This window comes from Elephantulus edwardii, unplaced genomic scaffold, assembly GCF_000299155.1.
Source record: "Elephantulus edwardii isolate Elephantulus edwardi_28Jun2011 unplaced genomic scaffold, EleEdw1.0 scaffold00005, whole genome shotgun sequence".
NCBI classification, from domain to species: Eukaryota; Metazoa; Chordata; class Mammalia; order Macroscelidea; family Macroscelididae; genus Elephantulus; species Elephantulus edwardii.
This window is the reverse complement of record NW_006399755.1, coordinates 21,523,585-21,538,441: the sequence shown is the minus strand read 5'-3', so window position 1 is coordinate 21,538,441 and position 14,857 is coordinate 21,523,585. Positions and strand designations below refer to the sequence as shown.

General features: G+C 38.8%; 1 protein-coding gene across 1 annotated transcript in view; it reads left to right on the top strand.

Moving 5' to 3' along the window:
• IL23R (interleukin 23 receptor) overlaps positions 1–14,857 on the top strand; it is a 126,158-nt gene that overhangs the window by 51,371 nt on the left and 59,930 nt on the right. Inside the window, exon 5 of the mRNA XM_006879746.1 lies at positions 4,778–4,923. Within this exon, the coding sequence (XP_006879808.1) occupies positions 4,778–4,923 (146 nt within the window). The remainder of the gene's footprint in view (positions 1–4,777; positions 4,924–14,857) is intronic.

Genomic DNA, 14,857 nt, shown 5'->3' with positions numbered 1-14,857 from the left:
TTCCTTCCTTCCTTCCTTCCTTCCTTCCTTCCTCCCTCTCCTTTCTCCCTCTTTTCCTTTCCCCACCTTCTCTCTTATTACTCCCAAAAGAACACTTAGGAATTCAGATTGAAAAACACAAGTTCACTGTTTAAGAAGCTCTGCTCTGGTCAAAAAGACCACCAGAATATTAACAGATGAGGCATTGTTTTCATGTGAGACACATTAAGAACTAGATGTAGAAAATTAGATAAATGGGCTTTTCTATAAAACTGATGACAGAGGATTCCTCTGGGAAAATTTCGACACAACAGCTACAGGACTTGACAGTTGATTAAGATACGGAGTTAATGTGGAAAGGGAGAATGGAATTAGTGCAGAAAGACCATAGAGGGACACGAGAGATGAATGCAGGGAACATTTCTTGGAGAGAACAAACTTCAGTATAGGAAGTGCAGCCTTCTGCTGTCAACATGAACATTAATTGTTCCCATTGTGTAAATGTGGCTAAGTATAATGCTGTTGAAGAGATAGAAAAAGATACTTTAATTCAATAGAGGCATCAATATGTCACCTATAATAAATTTGACAGATATTACATTAAACAAAGTAATATCTAGTGAGAATGTTTAAAAGCTAAGCAGTGAGTACATAAATTCAACATCTGGGTTTTGTATAACACACTGCAGACTCAACTTCAAGTTGTGTGACACAGTTTTGTTTACAAAAATATGAGCACATTCAAAACTCAAGACTCAGCTTTCCATTGCACTGATGTGCTCTAAGTTAAGACTGTATCTTAAATTGGATTTAATGTGTTATTTGCTTTTCTCATAGAACCAAGTAAGTTTTCGCTTCCTTCCAAGAGTGTTTCTCTCTGTAAAGGGTACTTGTACTAGCAACTCAAGTAACTGTGTCAAACTGAAAACTAGGGGAAGTAGTTGTCTGCACCATTCTCACAACCACTGTCAGGTTTGAGTCTATTGTTGTAGATTCTGTGTCCATCCATCTCCTTGAGAAACTTACTCCTTTCCTTGAACATTCTTCAAGCATAGTATCCGTTTTTTTAGGACTGATTCCTCTTAATTTCATGTTTTGGCCCTGGATGAGATGGATTGACAAAGTAACTTGTATATTTGGGGTAGGTATGTGAGAGACATGAGACTGATTAAGAATAGGACAAGATTCAGAGCTATTGTACATAGGGTCACTATGAGTGGCAGATTACTTGACAGCACCTAACAGCAACAACAATGGTACATGAGATGAAGTATTTCCATCATTGCTTCTCAGGAGCATTCTGATGGATCTTCCAAGACAGTCTGTTTGTTCTGTTAGACCATTTACGTTCCATGTACATACCAATATTTAGTATTCTTCACTATCAACATAATTCGTTGGCGTGGATTCTTCTCAAGTCTTCCTTATTAATTGTCCAACTTACACATGCATAGAAGGCAATTGAAAATATCATGGTGGCTTGACACCAGAGTTCCTTAACATCTTGAATACTTTAAGAGACCCTTTGCACCAGATTTCTCTAATATAATGTTATTTGATTTCCTGATTGTGTCTTCTGAGGGTTTTGGTGGTGGATCTAAGTCAAGTGAAATCCTGAAATATTTCAATTTCCTCCCACTTATTCCATTATTCTTTTTGATCCAGTTGTGAAGATTTTAAAGATATTAAAGTACAATCCATCCTAATGACATCAATAAATGTTTCAACTTCATTTTGCTTTCAATAAGTAAGTGGTATCACCTGAATCTCTCAGCTTGATAATAAGTCTTCCTTCAAGCGTGATGTCATCTTCTTCATATAACACCTTTTCTGGGATTGTTTGCTCAGCATATTGAATAAATATGGTGAAGTGAGGCACTTATTTCTTAATTCTAAACTATGAAGTATTTGCTCTGTTCAAACGATTACTTCTTGGTCTATGTAAAGGTTCTACATAAGTACATTTAAGTGTTTTGGAGTTCTCATTTGCCACAATGTTATCATAATTTTTAGGAGCTACATCATCAAAAGCTTTTGCACGTCTTTCTGACATCTCTTTTTTCTTTCAAGATCCTTCTGACATGATAGCCCTCTGCAATTATATCCTTTGTTTCATGTCCTCTTCATTTATTATTCCTGAATAGATGATCATATGATTATCTATTTTAAAGGACAAATACCAATCTATTTCAGGTCTCTAATGCCTAGGATGTCAAGATTCAAATATATTAAGTATATAAAGATAAAGAATGTGTATGTTCTTTGTTGTGGTAGTGGTGTATCATCAAGTTATAACCAACCCATAGCAGACCCTCCAGCAGGTTTTCAGAGACAGTTAATCACACAGGAGATTATCCATCTTTCTCCCACAGAGCATTTGGTGGATTTGAACCACATGCCTTGGGGATTGCAGCACAGCTTCTTACTGGTAAGACACCTCTCTATAATTATGGAAGCTCTGGTTGCCTACTGGTAAGAGCTGTACTTAATCTAAAAGGAATATGGTTCAAATCTACTAGCTGTTCCCCAGAAGAAGGATGAGCAATCTTTTCCTGTGCAATTAACTGCCTCTGAAAACCCACTGAAGTCTCAGCTATGAGTTGGTTCTGGCTTGAAGGCGCATTACAAAAACAACAACAAATGTCTTTATGAGGAGGAATGTTGCATCAGAATTGGAGAAAGACTAATCAACAATTTGCATTATGCAGATGACCCAGCCTTGCTTGCTGGAACTGAGAAGAATCCAAAATATCTGCTGCAGAAGGTCAAGGATTATAGTCTTCAGTATGGATTGCAGCTCAATGTCAAGAAGACAAAGATTCTCACCACTGGATCAATTGGAAGCACCATGATGGATGAGAAGAGATTGAGATTGTTAACAATTTCAGCTTTCTTGGCTTCACAATCAACACTCTTGGTACTAGCAGCCAGGAAATAAAAATGCAAATTGCTTGAGAAAAGTCTGTTGTCAATGACTCTCTCCAGAGTGCTAAAGAGCAAAAATGTCAGTCTAGAGACTAAGATGTGCCTGATGCAGTCCCTGGTCTTTGCAATTACTTGCTATGCATCAGTGAGCTGGACAATGAGCAAAGATGACAGAAGAAGAATTGATGCCTTTGAGTTGTGGTGCTGGAGAAGAATTTTGAACATACCATGGGCCACCAAGAGAATAAACAGATCTGTCCAGGAGAGGGTAAAACCAAGTTACTCCTTGGAGGCAAAGATTTTGAAGCTCTGTCTTATGTACTTTGGACATGTTGCAAGGAGAGCCTAGTCCTTTGAGAAAGACATCAAGCTTAGAAGTGAGGAGGGACAGCACAGAAGATCTTGAATCAAACAGATTGACACAGTGACTAAGATAATAGTGGCAGGTGTGTCAGAGACAGTAACATTGGCTCAGAATAGGACAGGGTTCAGAGCTATTGTGCATAGGGTTGCCATGAGTCACAGGTGACTCTACAACAACATTACACACACACACACACACACACACACACACACACACACCTCACCTTTAATTCTTTTTTTTTGACTATTAATAAGATTAATCCAATAATTTCTTTAGGTATGATTTTTTTGAGGTTAGGATAAGGATTGTATTTGAAAAGATATGAAGAATAGGTGGAATAGAATTTACTTAATAACAACCATTTCCTTGTACATAATCTATAGAAAAATTATTATTATTTAGAGCATGAATTTAAAAAGAAAACAATACAACTTAGAGTTTTGCTCGGCGGCAGAATACTTACAGAATTCTGTTACTAGCCCAATGGTGGTAATTCTCTGGGAGTTCAAACTCATCATCAGCTTCTTGGGAAAAAGATGGAGAACCTCCTCCCATATGATTTGTTGTTGTTGTTGTTATGTGCCATCGAGTCGCTTGCAACTCATAGCGACCCTATGTACAAGAGCCCTAAATGCTGTTCTATCCTGTGCCAACTTCACTGTCTCCAACACACCTACGCCCACCACCCCCAATCACTGAATTGATCATCTCATCGAGGGTCTTTCTCTCTTGTGCTGCCCCTCCACTCTCCCAAACATGATGTCCCTCTCCAAGGACCCCAAAGTATGTCAGACAAAGGTTCAGAATCTTTGACTCCATGGAGCAGCTCAGCTTCACCCTCTCCAGGACAAAACTCTTTGTTCTCCTAGCAGTCCATGATATATTCAATACTCTTCTCCACCACCACAGCTCAAAGACATCAATTCTCTTTCTATCAGCCATAGTCACTGTCCAGTTCTCTGATGCATAGCATGCAATTGTGAAGACTATAGCCCAGATCAGGTGCACCTTAGTCTCCAGCTGATGTCCTTGCTCCTCAGTACTCTGGAGAGGTCCTGACAGCTGACTTTCCCAATGCAATTAATCTCTTGATTTCCTGGCTGCTGGTACCAAGATTATTGAGTGTGGAGCCAAGCAAACTAAAACTGTTTTATCTCAGTCTCTTCACCATCCATACTGATGTTGTCTATTGATTGGCCCAGTGGTGAGAATCTCTGTTTTCTTGATATTGAGCTTCAATCTGTTCTTGACCTTCTGCAGCAAGCGCTTCAGGTCCTCCTCAGTTTCAGCAAGCAGAGTTGTGTCATCTGCATAACACAGGTTGTTGATGAATTTTCCACCAATCCTGATGGTTTACAGCCTCCGAAAGCCCACTGCAGGTTTAGTTATGAATCAGTTCTGACTTGATGGCAATGAATTTTTAAGATACACTGAGGGGAGGGAGGGAATATAGATTTTTTCCGTGGAGAAGTTTAAAGTGCTGTTTTGTTGTTTGTTTTTGCCCCCTAGTGATACCTTCTGCAACCACCATTTCCAGGGCAGAAGATATAAATACTACAGTGCCCAAGACCATAATTCAATGGAAGAGTCAAACAACTATTGAAAAGGTTTCCTGTGAAATGAGATACAAGATTACAACAAATGAGACTTGGAAAGTAAGTGAAATATTCTATAGCATATAACCATATGATCTAAAAGAGAAGGCAGCAAATTAACTGGAGTTACAATGGACTTAAAATGGTCCATTTTACAAGTTGTATTTTTTGTTTTAGTGAAGGTTTACAAAGAGATTGACTTTCTTTTATTCATTCATGCAATCTCTCCCACTTCCCTAATTCCCTTTATAATCTTTGTCCTAGTCCAAGTTTTTAATTGTCACACAAATTCTAATCATCCATCCCTTTCAGGTTGTCTTTCCATTCACCCATTCCAGTGCAATGTTCATTATCTGTCTATCCATTCTTTTCTCACACTCTCCCCTATTGTGATCCTATTAGTACAATAGTGGGTTTTTGCAGTATTTTCCCTTTGTGACTAAAATATTTCATTCAGCATAATGTCTTCCAGACTTATCCAAATTGTGTAATCTTTCATGAATTCACTGGGTTGTGTTTTTTTTTTCAATGCTGTGTGAACATACCATAGTTTCTCTAATCATTCAATTGTTAATAGGCACTTGGGCTCCTTCTATCTCTTTGCTACTGCAAATAATGCTTTGATTTGCATGGGTGAACATTCGTCTGTTTGTCTTGCCGCTCTAATTTCTTTGGGGTATGTTCCCAGTAGGTGGATAACAGGATCCAATTGTATTTCTATTTCCATCTTTTTTATGAAGTGCCAGACTTTTCTATGTAATAGGTGTACATTTTACATTCCCACCAGCAGTATATGAGAGTTCTGATCTCTCCACATTCTCACCAGCATTTTCTGTTTGCTATCCTTTTAAACTCTGCTGTTGTTGCTAGAGTGAGATAAATATTTTTAATCTGATTTCTGATATGCTCATCAATTCTGGTTTTAATAATGAGTGTCACATTCTCCCGAGCAAAGGGCCATTTCCTAAAATAATTCTCCTGCTTTCTGTAAATAGTTAACTAGGGAAATAAGAGAAATAGATCTATTAGTTGTTATAAGTTCCCATTGAATCAATTCCAACTCTTGGCAATCTATGTGTGTTCAGAATAGACCTCCTCCATAAGAGTGTTCAAGATTGTGAGTGTTAGGTAGGAGTTAGCTAAGCCTATCTTCCCAAGTGCATCCAAGTGGGCTCAAACAGCTGAACTTTCAAGTGGTAGTCTCACGCTTTATGTGTTTGGGCTTCCCAGGGACTCCACCTATTTGCTAGTGTTGTTAGGTGTTGCTGGGTTGACTTCATAGTAACCCTAATAATGACAGAACAAAACCGCGCCTTATCTGTGCCATCCTCACAATTTTTGCTGTGTTCAAGCTCATTATTGCAATTATTGTGTCAGTTTATCTTGTTGAAGGTTTTTCTCCTTTTTGTTGACTCTCTACTTTACTAGGGAGCACTGAGGGTCTAGTGCTAAGGGGCTGCGCTGCCATACCAAAAGGCACATGGTTCAAATCCCCAGATGCTCCACGGGAGAAGGATGTGCAATTTCCTCACATGTGATTAACTGCCTCTGAAAACCCTCTGGAGGCTCAGTTATGAGTTCATTCTGACTTGACAGTACACACAACAACCACATCAAGAAAAACAAGTTTTCTAAACATGATGGCCTTCTCCAGAGACTTATCTTTGCTGATAATGTGCCCAAAGCACATAGATGACATCTTAACAACCTAGCTTCTATCTTCTAGCAGGCATTCTGGCTGCATTTCTTCCAAGAACTATTTGTGTGTTCCTTTGGCAGTCCCTGGAATTCACTATCCTTTGTGAACAACACTACCCAAAAGCATCAATTCTTCTGCCTTTCTTATTTATTGTCCAACTTTCACATATACATTTGAAGCAATTGAAAATATCCTGGATTAAATCATATACTTTAGTCTTCAAGGTAATTACTTTCTCTTTAGTACATTTTAAAAAAAGTCTTTGGCAGCATATTTGCTCTGCAATAATAAATCATTTGATTTATTTTTTTTAATTTTAATTGTGATTTTAATGAAAGGTTATAGAGAACATGGATTTCCATTCATTCATTGTTGTACTTTTCCCTCCCTACCCACCCCAACCTTCCAGTTTGATTTTATCCTTGAAAAAATATTCTTTCATTGTTGTACAATTGCCCCTTCCCTAGCCCACTTTACCGTGCAGCTAATATTCTGGACTGTTGTCATACAAATCATATATTCCTTTTAAACAGTTCTTTTCATTAGCAGCTGAGCATGGTAACTGTTTGCACCACCTAGTGACTCCTTTGACACAAGGAGCCCATTGCTGTTGAGTCAACTCCAACTTAAAGCAACTCTAAATGACAGAGTAGGGAGCTCTGTTGACTTAGTGGTAAGGACTTATGCTGCCAACCCAAAAGCCTGGGGTTTGAATCCAACGGCTACTTCACAGGGACCGCCTGCTTTTGATATGGTATCTCAACTCCTTACCCACTAGGCTACCAGAAGTGCCAATAGGCTAGAAGAATGTTTAGGAAAGAGAAGATCATTTTATTACCAGTATCTTTGGGTTTTCAGAAACCTGCTGTTTTCTGTCTTAACTCATGTTCTCTGCTCCCCCTGGTGGTGGTACGTGAGACATTGTGAGTGTTGGCAGTTTAGAGGAAAATTGAAATTTGTTTTTCAAGGTCTTCTTTTTGTCTGAAGTAGGAATAAAAAGTAGCTAAGAGAACATTTTTGTTCTCTTATTTAATATACATAACACTTCTTTGTGGTATTTGGTATTAACCCCTTTCAAAACATGAGGAAATTGAGCTAAAAAGATGTTAACACAGGCTTCTCAACTTCACATAGCTCATCACTCAGCACCTTCACAGACTCAATAACGCTTTCAGTCCCAATAAATATTCGGAGGAAAATTGAAAGAGCAGATGGAAATCAGCACCTTCACAGATTCAATAACGCTTTCAGTCCCAATAAATATTCGGAGGAAAATTGAAAGAGCAGATGGAAATGAGTATTTTACCCACAACCTGAGCTCAGCATAACCTCTCTTGTATGTCCTCCTCAAGTAAAGACATTAACTCAGGAGGTGAGTGATTTCTATCCATTTTACCCAAGTCAAGTCAGTGATAGCTGGAATGAAGCTTCATTTTACATTTACCACCATGGATTTCATCCGGCTCATACATTAACAACATGCATTGTTTTTGCCATCCTGCAGGGGAACCTACCGCAGATATGTTGAGGCAGCCAGGGACTTCGGGTTAGTGATGCTCAGTAAATACTAGCTGTGGTCTTTACTTTTCATCTTAACTTCTGGGGCTCTTAGATGTTGTCACCTAAAAAAAAAAAAAGAGCTGATGATCCAGTGCTGAAAACACGGTGAAAACCTGAAGGAATTCAGTTCTACTCTGACTAGGGTAACAATGAGTTCGAGTCGATTTGAAGGTTGATTTGAAGGTTAATAGTATAGTATATATAGTATAGTATAGTATAGTATAGTATAGTATAGTATAGTATAGTATAGTATAGTGAAGTCTGATGGCTTAGTGGTAAGAAATGAGCTTCCAATGCAAAGGTATATGGTTGAAACCCACCAGCTGCTCTGAGGAAGAAAGACAGGCAATCAACTCTAGTGTATTTTAATTGCCTCTGGATCTTCACTGGAGGATCAGCTATGGGTTGGTTCCAACTTGATGATACATCAAAACAGCAACAAAAACTACCAGCTGTGAAGGTTTAGGGAGCTCTGGTAGCCTAGTGATAAAAACAGTGCTTCAGTTCTAAAAGCATCCATTCTGAACCCACCAGCTGGTCAATGGGAGAAAGATGGGCAATCTCCTCCTTTGCAATATTGAATGACCTGTAAAAATCTCCTAGAGAGTCAACTCTGAGTCAGTTCTGGCTTGACAGCACTTAACAACAAATAATTCCATATACTTACTTAACTCAATGTTGTTGAATTTGCTCTGACTCATATCAACTCTCAATTGGTATTCTGAGGCTAAATCTTTCTGGGAGGACACTACCTATCTTTCTACTGATAGGATAGTTTGGCATAAAAAATACAGAATATAATGTAATGTAATATAATAATAGAATAGAATAGAATAAAATAGAATAGAATAGAATATAAAATATAATATCCTGTCAAGGATCTCTCCATAGAGTTAAAGTGCACCTGATCCAACCCATGTTCTTCTCAATTACTTGCTATGCATCAGAGAGCTGGACCATAATTAAGGATGACAGAAGAAGAATTGATGCCTTTGAGTTGTGGTGCTGGAGAAGAGTATTAAACCTACCATGGACTGCCAAGAGAACAAACAGGTCTATCCTGGAAAGGGTCAAGATCAAGTTGGTCCTTAGAGGCAAAGATGTTGAAACTCTGTATCGCCTACTTTGAGCATATTGTCAGAAGGGACCAGTCTTTGGAGAAGGAGAGTAGAAGTTCAGTGTAAGAGATGAAGACCCCGGACAGATGGATTATTACAGTGACTGTGGCAATGGGGTCAGGTGCGTCAGAGATGGTGAGGCAGGTTTAGGATACGGCAAGGTTCACTGCCATTGCTCCTGGGTCACTGTGAGTCCTAGACAACTCAATGGACACATAACAGCAGCAACATAGTACAGAAAGACAGTAAAATCCCCAACAAGATGGGTTGACACAGTGAATGCAGAGATGACGTTAAGCATGTCAGAAATGATGGTGATGACACAGGATAGAACAAGGTTCTGATCTTTTGTTCATAGGATTGCTATGAGTCGTATGACTTGCTGGCACCTAACTACAACAATAATTTATAGAATAGTATATTATTAGTACAGAACTGGGCAACCATTTTCTCTTTTACACATAAATAAGATTGCAATGGGTTCTAGTTGACTCAAGGATAATTGGAATTGGCACCTTAACCTTCAAAAGAGCTGCAAAGCGGAAACGATAGTGCAAAGGAACCCCACCTGGGAATAAAAATAAGTTAACTGAGGGTGCCTTTCAGTTTCTTTAATTTTTGTACAGACAGTGAGATATCTAAGGGAATCAGAATATTTGTCTCTTGGGCAATCATTCCAAATCCATTGATTTCCCCCTCCACCCAGGGACTAAACTTGTTCCTTTGCAAACACTTAAAAACATCCTGTTTGCCTCGAGCCTTTCTTTAAGTTTCTGAAAATGTCACTGAGGTCAGGTTGGAACATGTAAAGATTCAGTAATAAAAACTTGAAGACAGTAAAAGGAAAAATACACATCTTAAAAAAGAATTACTACTTAATCTGCGCTATTAGACCTTGCCCTCTGAAGGTGGTAGGCTCTGTTTAGACTAGCTTGTGCCTTTCTTTTATACAGTGGATATCATCCTAGCAATCACAACAAAGAACTTCCACCAACACAGATATAAGCTATGGGCTCAAAAGAGTAATTCCCATACAGAGAGAAGATTCTTTTCTGTTTAAACCTTACTGTCTAGATTTTACTTCTAAGAAAAATTCTCCTACAAAGATGACTAACAGCACACCCACCCTCTTCAAGGGACTTGTTATTAATAGCAACAACATAATGTGCCATCGAGTTACCTGTGACTCACCATGATCCTATAGACAGTAGCTGTTAACCTTGCCCTATCTTGAGTCAAGCTTGCTGTTTCCAACACACCCATTAGCCCCATTACCTCAGTCACTGAGTCAATCCATCTCATCCAGGGTCCTCATTTCTTGCACAGTCCCTCCACCTTCTAAGCATGATGTCCTTCTCTATGGACTGGCTCTTCCTGGCCACATGTCCATAGTTTGTGAGTCAGAGCTTCAAAATCCTTGCCTCCAAGGAGCAAATTGATTTCACTTCCCCCAGGTCAGACCTGGTGGTTCATGGTATGTCCCATATACTTCTCCAGCACCACAGCTCAAAGGCATAAATTCTTCTTCTCATCCTTAGTCATTGTTCAGCTTTCAGATGTGTAGCAAGTAATCATGAAAATCATGACCTGAATCAGGTGAACCTTAGTCTCTAGACTCACATCATTGCTCCTCAATACTCTGGAAAGGTCCCTGACAGTGTATTTTCTTAATGCAATTTGTCTTTTGATTTCCTGACTGTTATTGCCAAGAGTGTTGGTTGTAGAACTGAGCAAGGTACAAGTGGATTTTAGCTAATGGCCTCAATCAAAAGCAAACCCAACCTGTTACTGTCAGGTTGATTTCAACTCATGGAGACCCTCCATGTGTTACAGAGTAAAACTGCTCCATAGTGTTTTCTTAGCTATACCCATAACAGCAGCAGGTTTGTATGAAGCTATGTCTTTCTTACACAGTGCTATTGTGTTCTTATTGCCTATAATTAGGTTAGCAGTCCATCATAAACTATATTGGTAAGCAGCCTCGGACCACAACAAGGCCATAATATCAGTAGATCATACAGCCAGGATAGCAGTCCTTGAAAGAAATACATTTACTATAGAAGTGAGGTCATCTTGTGACATGACCAAAAAAGTATTCTATAAAATCCATGGCTCTCATACAATCATTGCCATCAAGTTAAAACTAACTCATATTAATTGACCATCAGATTTCCGAGGCTGAGGAAAATGCAACCTATCTTTCTCCTGGTGGAGTCTTGGAACCTCTTGGTCAGCACACCTGACAGCCTATGCCATCAGGGCTTTCTATAAACCCCATAGCTGATCAATACTCATTGCCAAGGAGTAGATTCTGAGTCACAACCATCCTCCATTGGGTTCCTGAGGATATTAATATTAATGGAAGGATACAGCCCATCTTCTTCCTTGAGACAGTGGGTGGATTTGATCCACTAATCTTTCAGTTAACTGTATAATATGCAACAATCTATGACACCAGTACTTTCTTCAAGTCCATTATTTAGTTTCACGCATACTGGATTCCATTCTCAGTAGCGATATTTGAATGTATCTATCTTCTGTGCATAATATATATTATTATTATTTCAGTAAAAATTTACAAAGCAAGTTTGTTTTCCATTAAACTGTTCATACATGCTTTGTTTTTTTAACATTCATTACAAAAATACAATGTGATCACATAATTCCTGCTTTCTTGTCTTTCTCGTTTCCATCAGTTTTTCTATCCTACCTGTCCTGTCTTCAGGGTTTTATTGTTGGGTAAATGCTGCTCCTTTTACCTTAATTGGTTGGTTATTCTAAGCAGTGAGAACCTCCCTGGTGTTCTTGGTCACCTTATAGGCCTGCTATCATTTGACTGAAAAATGAGCTTTATAAATAAATGAAAATCTAACTTCTCTGTAAATGCTCATTAAAATAACAATTCAAATAAAATTTTATTTAAAAAAAGATACATGGTATAAAATTAAGCAAACACACACACACGCGCGTGCACACACACACACACAAAAGAAAATTGAGCTCCAGGCATGGGTTTTCTTCTGAGTTTACAGGGCAATGAAAGGATATGGTTTTGGTATTTCCACCAGTCTCTATCAGACCAGTAAGCTGGTGTTTTTCTGTCTTTGAGTTTTGTTTTATAATCTCCCTTACCCTATGCAGTGTCTTCTACTGTGATTTCTTTATAAAGTGGTCAGTTGGGCAATATCTTTGAGTATTAGGGTAAAGGAAATTGAGGTTTGTTCTTAACACTTAAAATCTTCTATTGGTTTTGTTCAACATACAACAGAAGTGTTAAAGCGAATTTTAAAGTTATAAATTACATTTTAGTTATTTATGGCTACAGTTAGGAAGCTCTGGTGGCAGAGTGCATAGGGAATTGTGCAGCTAACCCAAGGGCCGGGACACTCTGGCAATGAATTCAGCAGCAACTTTATGAGAGGAAGATGAGCAATCTCCTCTCATGTGATTTATAGCCTCAGAAACCAAATAAAAGGTCAGCTGTGGATTGATTCCAACTCAACAATGATAAATAAGTGAGTGAAACATCATATATAAAAAACCTCAAATTTTAGCAAAAAAGATGAAAGTTATACAAGTGTCCAGGTCTTTTGTTCATAGGGTCACTATGAGTTGCCTATGACTCGATGACATTTAACAACAACAGCAGCATAGAGAGAGATCAGTTGGATTAGTGGACAGAAATTGATGCTACTAAGCCAAAGGTGGGCGACTTTAATCTGCAACCCTCAGGCCTGTTTTTAACTGCTTTTGGTCAAACATTCTTTTAGGTCATAGAGCCCTGGTCTGTCCACTTGCTGTATAGAGGTAACTCGTGGTTTCTGTGAAGCTGAACACTGTGACACTGATGTGTTGAAAGTGAGGATGGTTACCCATGGTGGACAGTGTTTGGTGGGACCCCCCAGTTAAAACAAGCTTGGAAGCAGGAGCGGCATCCACCTCTGTAACAGCTTGACTCTGGAAACCCTATGAACCTGGAGAAAAGATGAGACTTATACAAGTGTCCAGATCTTTCGTTCATAGGGTCGCTATGAGGCTCCTACAACTCGATGGCACTTAACAACAACAACAACTGTCAGTGGTGTAGAATTGATGTAGATCAAACTTATGTGGAATCATAAACCCTACTAGTACAGTGGTTTCAACTCTTGTTTGCTAACTAAAAGTCAGTGGTTCAAATCCATCAGCCCCTCAACAGGCAGAAGAGAGATTTGGTAATCTGTTTCTATAGTTTGGTTACTTTTGTTCTGTAAGCTGAGGTCAGATCATTTATTTGTTTCTTTATTTTCAGTTCAACTGGCTCACTCATGTCTGATGATAGACTAGCCTCTATATGTTGTTCCTATTCCAGAAACCACTGAGTTCGCCTGGGCATGCACATACTTCTTTAATGATATAAATGAGCGAGCAAACTCATTTTTAATCCCTCCAGTGGCTATCAGACTTTATTTGTATCATGTTGATCAATATCCCATTGGGCCAAAGCAAACCACTGAGGCAAGCCCAGAGTCAAAGGCACTCAAAATTAAAGACAAACCCAGAGCAAGAAAAAGAAAAGCAATCTATTGCCATGGAGTTGATTCTGATTTAGAACACTGTCAGAGTGCAACTTTGTTCTGTAGGATTTTCAATGGCTGAAAGAGTTACATTACCAGATCTTTCTTCCATGAAAACCCTGGATGGACTTAAACTACCACCCTTCTGTTAGTTGTTCAGTGAGTTAACACGTGCACCACTGAGAGACTCTCGTAGGAAATAGAGCAGAGCATTTATTACAATCTATGTCAAAATTTAGCCTAAATTCTTCTAGCAAGGCTGAAATACTTTTTTTAAAAAAATTGTTAATTTTTAATGAACATTTACAGAGATTTTGGATTTCCATTCATTCATTGTCGCACTATTTTCTCTACCCCCAGTTCGTTCCTCTCTTTTTCCCCCTTGAAAGTGTGATTTAATTGTCCCGTTCCCACAGTGCTTGTCAAAACCAGTTCTGATTAATCTCCTTTGCCAGTGTGTCCTTTGCCATTCCCTATCATTCCTCCCTGAGGGAGATTTCACCCTGATTCATAAGGAAAAGGGGATGGCGTATTCTCTTAGCTACTTCCTGCTGAAAAGGGACACTGTAGGCTTGAGGGTGAAGATCTTCTCTCACTACTCTAAAGGGCCCCTTTGGCAATAGGAAACACATAGACTATTGTGGAGATTGATTTTGGAATTTAGATGCACAGTTATCAATTGTGCTTAGCCATACACTTTCATATCCTGGAAGATACATTATGGAACTCTTGTAGCCTAGAAGATACAAATTTAACTAACAATTTAAAAGCACATGAGTCAAAAATTGAAAGCAATAATATTCCAAGTAGAGGTTCTAACAGTGGCACGAATCAAGTTACAGAGGAAAGGTAGTTCTTAAAATAAAAGGCTTATTGCCTAGCACTTTGTCTCTTACAGTATAAAGGTTAGGAATCACCAGATGTAGAGGCTCAACTATGTCATTTATTGTTCTTAAGTCCTGGAGCAAATTCCATCTACCACTGGGTTGTTTTAGAGCTTGGAAGTCTGCATGCAAGGCAGAGGTGAAGTAAGGAACTGCTTATGAGGTTTTCCATCAATT